The sequence below is a fragment of the Cyprinus carpio genome, chromosome A6 (genome assembly GCF_018340385.1).
Source record: "Cyprinus carpio isolate SPL01 chromosome A6, ASM1834038v1, whole genome shotgun sequence".
Taxonomy (NCBI): domain Eukaryota; kingdom Metazoa; phylum Chordata; class Actinopteri; order Cypriniformes; family Cyprinidae; genus Cyprinus; species Cyprinus carpio.
In genome coordinates, this window is record NC_056577.1 from 25489159 (window position 1) to 25499910 (window position 10752).

At 35.8% G+C, this 10752-nt stretch overlaps 2 protein-coding genes and 1 pseudogene across 2 annotated transcripts in view; 1 reads left to right on the top strand and 2 right to left on the bottom strand.

The window, feature by feature from the left end:
- The window catches only part of LOC109068835 (testis-expressed protein 264-like), a 57350-nt gene extending 52823 nt beyond the window's left edge, over window positions 1-4527 (bottom strand). Inside the window, exon 1 of the mRNA XM_042758702.1 lies at window positions 3987-4527. Within this exon, the coding sequence (XP_042614636.1) occupies window positions 3987-4244 (258 nt within the window). The 5' untranslated portion in view covers window positions 4245-4527. The remainder of the gene's footprint in view (window positions 1-3986) is intronic.
- Window positions 4528-5008: 481 nt separating this feature from the next.
- LOC122145233 (Fanconi anemia group D2 protein homolog) lies at window positions 5009-8226 on the bottom strand. The gene is made up of 9 exons (XM_042757447.1): window positions 8104-8226; window positions 7749-7822; window positions 7479-7627; window positions 6444-6872; window positions 6129-6230; window positions 5952-6049; window positions 5665-5827; window positions 5460-5576; window positions 5009-5118 (listed from the first exon to the last, which is right to left on the bottom strand). The coding sequence occupies exons 4-7, from the start codon at window positions 6604-6606 to the stop codon at window positions 5666-5668; spliced, it is 525 nt and encodes a 174-aa protein (XP_042613381.1). The 5' UTR covers window positions 6607-6872; window positions 7479-7627; window positions 7749-7822; window positions 8104-8226; the 3' UTR covers window positions 5009-5118; window positions 5460-5576; window position 5665.
- Window positions 8227-9301: 1075 nt separating this feature from the next.
- LOC109091082 lies at window positions 9302-10752 on the top strand (annotated as a pseudogene).

Sequence of the window (10752 nt, forward strand, 5' to 3'; positions counted from 1 at the left end):
CTTTATTTTTATTGCTGCAAAATGGGACTGTCAAGCAGACAGATTGATCAACATAAAAAACCTGTCAAAAATGTTGCATGCACCAATATTGGTATGAAAAAGCAACTGATTTTATCATTCAGTACGAAAAGGTTTTTTTTTTTTTTAGGGAAACAGTGTATACTTTTATTTAGAAAGGATGCATTAAACTGATCCAAAGTGACAGTAAAAAGTAAAAACATTTACATTGTTACAAAGTCCTATTTCAAATTAAAGTTGTTCTTTTGAATTTTGTGTTCATAAAAGAAGCATATCTATACTAAGCAACATTGTTAATAATATCAAATGTTTCTTGAGCACCAACCCAACATATTAGAATGATTTCTGAAGGATCATGTGCCACTTAAGACTGGAGTAATGGCTGCTGAAAAATCACAGGTATAAATTACATTTTTAAATATATTCAAACATAAAACAGTTATGTTTATAAATTGTAACAGTATTTCACAATATTACTCTTTTTCCTGCATTTTTTCCGACATTGTTTATTTGAACCAATAGTTTTGCTATGTTTAGTGACGCCACTGCTCATCATTGAAAATACTGTGTGTACTGTAAATATAAACTGTGTTTATGTCTAGAATATGAACCACTAAGAAATGTCATTTAAATGCTGAAAATAAATGGCAGGTTTTCCATTGCCACTAATAAGCCAGTAGGTACAGTCATTCTCAGCATTTTTCAAAAGCGATCTCCCTCACTAAAGTGTAAATTCCTCTATTTTACCCTGTCAAGCTCAAACACTTTGGCTCCGCTGGTAGCTGACCTTCTGAACAGACTATATCAACCCCTGCCTCCTGTGGGAGAGCTGAGCATGCTAATAAGCGCAGAGCATAATGCCAATTAAAATCGGACAGCAACCTTAGTGAGTGCTTACAACCTATCATAGTCAGATCTGAAGCTAATTGGCTTTAGGGGAGACTTTAGTGGCTGGACACTAAAAGGTGAGAACGCCAATCGAAAACCCCAACCCATCTCAATACAAAGACAATAAACACGGCAAATCCCCTCAGACGTCACCCCTGCACATGACTGCATTAAGCAACTGGGAGAGCAGCCAGTATCTAGTAGTAGGAGTAGTAGTAATAAAATGATTACTAAAATAAAAAAGAAGACCTGCACATCCTTGAAATTCAACCTGTATGCTTGAACTGGACAATTTCCACTGCAAGTTACTTTCTTAATCCTGCACCATGAGTGCCATCTAGTGGTTAGAGATCTTCTGGCCTGATTTTAAAAAATGCATGACCTGTTTTGACAATTTTCATTGAAACAGTGGGATCCAAGTAAGCTAATAGGGCAGTTAACGCAGCACTGAGGGAACACCCTTTACTTTGCATTTCTCTATTGGTTTAGCAGTGCAACTATCCAAATAAATCACCCAAAAACCGACATTTTTTTTTACATTTCCATCATTTACTTCATATCACCCCATCTTTTAAATCACATATTTACTTTTTACTTCAGAACACAGATAATGGATTTGTCCAAGCTACTTGATTCCATACAAATAAAGTGCATTATGACTACGGCTGCCAAACAAGGTTTCTTGTCCCTCACACATTTCAGAACACTTGGAATATAGCCCAGAAGTTGCATGGACTATACTTTTTTTTTTTTGTCCTTTTGTAGCTTGACAGCTCCTTGTCCCCATCTACTTTGACTATACGAAGAGAGCAGCTCAAACATTCTACTAAATTTCTAAATTATATGGTTCAGAACAACCTAACTAACCATTTAATTTAGCTCTCTGGAAAAGAAACATATAACTTAATGCATAATTTCATGTCATGTCTCTTTTTTCCATTTACAAAAACTTACTGAGGCACCACCACAAAGTGAAGTACCAAATGGGTAATTGCATGGAACTGTATAATAATAATAATAATAATTTTTCCCCACAAGTAAGCTGGTTTGTCTTGAGTGTGTATAATAATATCAATGGCGTACATAGTGTAATATATTCCTAACTCACTTCAGACAATATCACAGGCATAAGTACGGTCTGCAACACTACACTGCCAGCCTGGCATTCACTTTATTTTTAGTGTCTTTTTTTACCCACATTACTCATATTTTGGTTTCAATTGGCCTTGTGTTGAATGCAGAAGCATGTGACTAAAATGTTTCATTTTTTCCTTTTTCTATTCTAAGATGTATGCCATATTCAACCGAGTGTCTGACCAATGAGGTCTACACATTTACTTATATCACAAAGAAAAGGTTTAATTTGAATAATTGAATTGATTTGACATAACAGACATCCACTGACATATTTTGATTGTTGGGACAAACAGAATTTGGATGGCTATATCAACACAATAGTATAAGATTTCTAATCAGCAATTCTGGGTAGATTATTTACAAATTGTAGTACAGTATGGTACTGATTCCAAATTACATTACATAAATTGTAGTTAGTATCATAATCCATTACATTACACATTTAAGGTCATATAATCAGACTACTTTTTGATTACTTTTGACCTAACTCGTTTATCACATTGATTAAAATAGAACAATCTTTAATAAAAATACAAAAAAATCCAACATAGAGACTTTTGATAAACTATCTGGTGTATAACCTCAAAATTTGGTGTAACTTAAATTACACCTGGTTTTCAAACAACAGGGACTTTAAACCCTAGTGCACTCATTACCATAACAGCTACTCTCCAGGGGCCTCAATTCTAAAGATGTGTGTAGAAAAGATCCTAAATGTGAACTGCATTTTCTTAACTGATGTTGAACTCTTTTAATTACTGGTATCAGTTGTTGTATGCATAAGAACATTTTTGTGTCAGTTTCTGCCTTTATAAAGCCAGATTTGTTCTTTGCTTTTGATGTACCATGAAATCCATGGAATTTACAAGTTACTTTTAAATCCAATCTTTTGTGCATTTTATAAATAATGCCCAAGTTTACAATTCAAGAGGCAAATGTGCATACAGAACAGAACAAAATCAGGTGACTGTTAAAGCAGCTCTCGCCAGCAAGGTATTATGCAATAACCCCACCTGGTCCATTTTCACAAGTTATACTGAAAAGAACAAATAAGGACCACACTGGTATGGTTATGTGGGACCAATGGGACGTTACCAGTCATTTCTTCACAAGTCAGCAATTCCATTTGGCATTGCATTGGGTGTCATGTTGCACAATATAAAATAGACCAGTTACCACAGCTCTCAACTTTCATTTCCAATCTGCAACCTCATAATACTGATGCACAATTACTGCATAACTGCTGCAGTGACTGTACAGCCTTAGATCAGTGCAGAAATGATAATGACATCCATCCAGGGAGTTAACTGCATGACCTACTCTGGTTTAAATATTCATCTATTAAATGCTGAGACATCTGACATATTTTGCACGCTGTAGCTCTTCCGGTTTTCGCTGATCAGGCCAAATTCAATCCATTCTCTTATAGTTTTGCATGCAAGAAGGGCATCTTTTTATATTATACCAATTTGTTCCTCCATGTTCACCTTCAGAGCCTTGCACAGCATGTTATCCTAATTTATTCTTTTGAAACACTAAATAGTACTATATAATAATGGATATGAAATATAAAATTGACTTAGGGATTAGTGTTACAGCAGACTTTGCTTTCCATTGTGGCCATGAAGTTATTTAACGGAAACACCTCAGTGAGTCAGTCTTAAGAAAAAACAGATGAATCATACAGTAAGTATAAAATACATTCAATAACATGCTTGAGGCTCGATTCTCGTGAGCCTATTCTGCAAAATCAAGTGAGCAAAAATGTTTTCTAAGTAAGCAGCTCACTACTGGACCACAAAATAGTGAACCTGCTGTTTTGCAAGGTAACAATAATACCTGTAAAAGTCCCTTTAAAGTGTAAATGTTGTTGTTTTAAAAACAAACGGCAGATGAAGTTGCCTTAAGAATCAGTGAATCAGAAAAAAAAGTGAGCTACCGACCTGATTGGGGTCATCGTAAAACACACCGACAGAAGACAGCTTCGGTCCGATACTGCAGCTCTCCGTGAAAGCGGCTCCGCTGGCCTTGTACGATCCTTTTCTAAACTTATATGCAATCGTGATGTTTTTCACCGGAGGAGATCCGGTACGAATCACGACTTCCGAGAAAAGCCCGGTGTAAAAAACGAAGCCCACCACAGTTAAGATAAGACAAATTATCAAAAACAGAATCAGCAGTAAAATGACAAAGTCAGACATTTTTGCCCGGCTGTCAGAAAATCCAGCACAAAAACGCTCAATGTTTATGAATAATTGTCAGTTACTGTGATGGCACACACAAAACCAATCCTTCCGCTTTCCGAGCAAGCCTGTTTGCATCCGTGTCGCCCGGCAGATGTTACATTTACAGTATCTGTGCTTCACTGCAGGTCAGTTTACACCCGTCTTTTAGTTGTTATTGACACAGCTGAGCGTTTGTTTATCCTCCTCTGCACACATACACTGTACGCGTTGCTTCCTGGATGCACCATGTGACTGACTGTGACTCATAGGGTTGGCTTGAAACGAGCCAACCAAATAGTGATGAGAAGTCCGACTCATTTCCACGAATCGGTTCTTTCGAACAGTTCGAATCTAAAACCGATTCAGTGATTCTCTTGTAGCGATCAACCGAAACAAATGGATGTTTTAAATCTGTACAGGTCCTTCTCAAAAAATTAGCATATTGTGAAAAAGTTCATTATTTTCCATAATGTAATGATAAAAATTTAACTTTCATATATTTTAGATTCATTGCACACCAACTGAAATATTTCAGGTCTTTTATTGTTTGATGATTTTGCCATACAGCTCATGAAAACCCAAAATTCCTATCTCATTATTATTTTTTATTGAATTTTTGATAAATTTCTTTCTTAAAAATATATATATAAAAAAAGTAAAAATCTTACAACCCCAAACTTTTCAACATGACATGAAGTGGCTTTTCCTATAAACAACTTCATCCGAGTTTAAGATCTCACCTTTAAGTCTCTGTTTTTCAGGTTCCCCAGCCAGAAGGCTTCCTAGCAATAGTGAAGAGTGAGCATGGCTTTCACACGATACACAAACTGCTCCAGACTTTTCTTCAAGGCTGGAACATGATTGGTCACGTTATTAAAATTCATTTTGCAATTTGCCAAAGATTACACTTAACACTTTTATTAAAATAAACTATTCATTGCATTATAATAATGGCAAATTTTGGTGAATGTTGGCATCATACTAATGTAAAGGATTAAAATAAATATTTTGAAATTTGCTAAAGATTACATATAAAAAAAAATGTATGTAATATGAATTCTTTTAGTTTTTAGTGTTTTATTTCTTAATTATAAAATAATAAATATAATACCTGATTGGTTGATTAGAACAACATTGCCCAAGAACATGTTTGATTGGGTAAAACAGGTTTAGATGTGTGTGTTTTCATACTTTGAGAAATGGAGTCTTTTTGGCTGATGCAGAAGCCAAACTGAACTCCAGTTTACGCCACATGTCCTCCAGCAGGAAAAGCAATTCTGCAGGGCCCAACTGCACTTCCTCCTTTAACTACACACAAAACAGCTCTCTATTATTTTTCATAAAATGAAAGTATGTACTTGTACTGAGAATCGACCAGCAAACAGACTCGTTTTACCTTACAGCTCAGTGTCCAAAAGTGTCCGCGACAAAAGGCCACACTGAAGCACGCTCAGAGCTTCAACATCCAGCTCTCTGAAGAACGGCCAGTACGAAGGCAGACTGACCCCTGATTTGGCATCCTTTTCTTTCTCCTTCTCACACTCTTTCTCTGGATGGTCCTGCCACAACAAAAATTGTCAGTTTTGGGATGTAAAAAGTACTAAGAGCTTTAAAATTTAAATTCAGCTAAAATTCATACAGGTGTCAGTAAACCAGTGGACATTGAGTATGTCTGGTCTTTACCTGTTGTGAATCCTCTGATTCTGTGGCCCCCTCCAGCTGTGATTTGTCTCTTGAGGAGTTCTTACTTGCTGAAGCCTTCCACTTCCTCCCAGATGACTCTATATACACACACAAACAGTGAAGGACTGACCCTATATATAGCACAAATCAGTATGCTGATTTCCCCAGCATTCTTACCTTTCTTTTCTTTCTTTGGCAGAGCAGTTGAAGAAGAGGGTATCATCCTTTCAGCACTCTCTCCATCAAAGTTAACCTGAGGAGGAGTGTAGCCTGGTGTAGCTAACACAACAAAACAATATTAACTTTTACAGAGAAAAAGAAATATAGTAAACAGACAAATTGAATTAAAACTAATAAAATACATTAATATAAACAAATAAAAATGAATAAACATAAGTAAATGTACAAATTACAAGTAAATAAGTCACTCTGGTACAACTCTGAAGGGTAAGTGAAAATCTGAATACGAGTTACCTGAAGAGGTGTACTAACCTCTCTGAACCAGTTGATGGTGTAAAAGAGCAGAGGACAGAGGAACTCTCTCGGCCTTAGACAGACTCTCCACCTTCCCCACCACCTCCATATCAATCACAATCAGAGGACAGCCAATAACAGCACAAAACTCTCCAAACATGCTTTTTAACCTTTGATACATCTGATGCCTCTTGTGATGTTAGAAATAATCTTAGAGCTTATACATATTCATAATATGAAAACATGAAAAAATAGAGGCATCTAATAAAAAATTTTTTTTTACACAGTGATCAAGACAAAACACAATCTAGAATAGAAAAAATACTGCAGGTGTACAGTATCTGACCTAGCAAAGCATCAATCTCCTCCAGATAGCCTTGGTGCTGCACCTCTTCACACAACCTCAGCAGACAGAAAAACGCGGACAGACAAAGTGGAGACACACGCCTGTGAGAGTCATTTGGATTGTAACATTGCAAAGATTATTAATTAATTCAACAGTGTCGCTGATAAAATAAATAAAAATGCAAATTACAGGTAGATATACTGTATGGATTACTGGTATCAACAAATAACAGTGCCTGCTTGGGCAAATGAAGACCGAATTCTGAAGTGCATGACTGTTAAATATTTTTAGGTGAATTTTCAGCAAATATTGTGTAAAATAAGTTTCAATTTCATCAATTTTGCATACATCACATATGATGAAGCTATATGTATGAAAATATTAGTATCGCTACTAAAAATGTGCTTGAAGTACCCCCTCTGAAACTTTTATTATATCAGTAATTTATAAAATATTTTGTAATAATTTAAAGACAACTTGTTCACAAGTTGTATTTTGGTTAATATACACATGATATGCAGGTACACTTAAAATGATGTTAGTAAGTGTATAATTTTGACTGTTTCTGTTTTATATGTATATCCCAGTTTGGGAAACCTTGCTTTATATCAAGGTACATCATTTATGGTATATAAAAACATCTTGTTTAACAGTGTACAGTAACAGAAGGGTTAAACTTAGGTCAGCGCAGAGTATTCAGTAATGACCTTTCTTTCTTGACTCCAGCTGGCTGGGTTGTGTCTGTTTTGGGATGCTGGTCTTGAGTCATAAGTGGCAGTAGATTGATGGCAATTCCCCCTTGACTCTCATCCTCGTCCAAATTATACATCACAGAGGCAGGAAACACAAACATGCACTGAAACATGCACACACACACTAAATGAAACAGCCAATTGCTTTGATGTGATAATACAATAACAAAAAAGCAGGTCTAATTGTTTATACTAATCTTTCTTAGCCCTGAATGTGTCACTCACCCTGATATATCTAGTCCAAGGTCTACAACAAAGTCTTCCTGAAAATCCTCTAACACACTCTTCCCGATCCATGCCTGAGGATGACAGCCATCACAGAGAGTTTACATTACTAATGTAAAGACCTTTCAGTCATGTAGAGATCCATCTGAATTCTACTACTAGTCTATAACTCAATTAAAGAGACAGGTCACCAATTAAAATACAATTCTGTCTGCATTTATTCACCTTCATGTCATTTCAAACCCATTTGGAGACAGAATTGAATTTTTTTGCTAAACAATTTTTTTATACATCAAACTTTGAGGACATGAAGGCTCTTTTAAGGGGCTATTTATAGTCAATAACCCATACACACCTGTACTAGAGGGTCCAGTTTGCAGGTCTGCAGCAGGTTGGCCAGTTCATCGTAATAGAGAGCAGCAGCTTTAGGGGAACTTTCACTGCACGAGCGTACCAGATACAACAGAGCCATCACCCACACACACACACACACACACACACACATACACATACACACACACACACACACACACACACACCACAACACTCAAAACTTTGTGTGGTACATGGGCCAATGACAAATAAGGAGTGAAAGTAGGCAACACATTTAAAATGTTACAAAAGATTTCTATTTTAAATCAATGGCATTCTTTTGAACTCTCTATTCATCAAACATCCTGAAAAAAGTATTATGGTTGCCATAAAAAACATTGCTTGGCCCAGAGTAAATCTATATGGTTTTATATCCCCAATTTGTTTTTTGAAAAGTGTGGTGGGTTATCCTTTCTACTATCGTGTGACTTCAAATACAGTAAACTTCCCATAAAATTATCTAACTTTCATAAGCAATCACTAGAAGCATGGAAAATAGCCTTTAAGCATAATTTTTCTCCACATACTTGCATACTATGGAATAACCAATTTGTATTGTCTATAAACAAGAGTATATTGAGAAAAGAAAAGTTTGATAAGGGAATTATATTTATTTCAGACTTATTGAATACTAACGGTGAGATTTATACTTATCAGCAATTTGTTTCTTTCTCAGGGATTGAATCTTTCTGTAGAGATTATAATTTGGTTGTGAACAGCCTTTCCCCTAAATTGCTTTACCTTGTGAAAATACATCTCAGTTATAATTCAGTTGCCAGGCAAATTCCAAATCTTGTTATTGGAGGTATTAATATCATGGATATTAAGTGTAATAACTCACATATTAGAAAATGTCTTACTTGTGATGTCAGCTGTAAGCAGCACTCAAAGTGGAAACAATTGTTCTTCATACCTTCCACTGAGAAAATATGGTCGGCATCTAATAAATTTTTCTTTCTTTATCTGTACTGAGTGTAAAAATGCGAAATACATCAAATAGCACGTAATCAGACCCACAGATAAGAAGATAAACATTCTCAACCAACAAGCAGTAAATGTAACACTTTGATGACACTCCCTGATGTTTTATGGGCGTGTATTAAAAGTAGGCGTGGAATGTCTTGCAATGATTGGTCGCTGCATAGCACACCGCCCACATTTATCACCTTTATACAAGTGTCATTTTCCTAGTTTCTGCAGTTACCTGCCAAACAACGGTGTGGGAATGAACATGGCTGGAATAAAATCGTTTTACGACATCACAGCCAAAACCCTTACTGGTGAGGAGTTAAAGTTTTCTTCTTTAAAGGGCAAGGTGGTCCTGATCGAGAATGTCGCTTCTCTTTGAGGAACGACCACCAGGGATTACATCCAGATGAACGAGCTCCACGAACGCTTCTCAGATAAAGGGCTTGTGATTCTGGGAGTTTCCTGCAATCAGTTCGGCTATCAGGTGAGATGACTTAAAGTAAAATCTTTTTGATTCAGTATAAAGCAAAACTCAGTTGTTTCAATTTTGTTTTTATGTATATAAAATGTGCCAGTACTAAATAAGTAAAGTATTTCTTATTCATATTTTTTAATACTAATATATATATATATATATATATATATATATAAGAGACTCAACAATCAAAGCAACACTCATAAAATTTTATAAAATTTGCTTTTATGTTTATAAACCAAATCAAAATAAATTCAAATTAAGTAACCACATATAAAAGAAAGTGACCACATATGTGCATATTAAGCAACACTCTTTCAAAATTATTTTTCTTTGGTTTAGTAGTCATTTTATTTTAAAGAGATTCTCTAATATGTTTATTTGTATAATTTTTACTTTTAATATATAAATATAATAATGAGCCATCAGCCTGACTATACTCAACCCTTCTACTATATTCTTAATTTAAGAGAGCCTCTCATACTTCACTGCCTAATTATTGTTCAGTAAAACATAATAATAAATGTTATTGCAAATTATTACTGAAATACCTGTTCAAATGTATTTATGATTATGTTGCTTATTTATTTATTTTTCTTTGCTTTACTTTTTTAGGAAAACTGTACAAATGAAGAGATCCTTCCGTCCTTGAAGTATGTCCGTCCTGGCAATGGCTTTGAACCTAAATTCCAGCTCTTGGAGAAGGTTGACGTGAACGGGAAAGCCGCTCACCCTCTCTTCCTCTTCCTCAAGGAGAAACTTCCATTCCCGAGCGATGAGCCAATGCCCTTCATGAACGACCCCAAATTTATTGTGTGGAGTCCATTGTGCAGAAACGACGTCGCTTGGAATTTTGAGAAGTTTCTCATTGGATCCGATGGAGCGCCATTCAAACGCTACAGCAGGAGATACCTGACCAGCAACATTGAAGGAGACATCAAGAAACTTCTCAGCGTAGCCAACTGAAATGGATTGGGTGTCTGAATAAAGTAATAGGTTTTCATGACAGGTTGTGCTCTCATGTGCATAATGTTGCTGTGTTTGGACTTTTACTTCATGAAGGTGCTCCTGTAAACATGCTTGTCTGTGGGGAGCATCTGATGCCGTGCAAAAGTTCTAACTGAAGTTTAATTTAGCTCTTGGATGGCACAACATGCCTTTGAACCAATAAATGTGTTTTCTACTCCA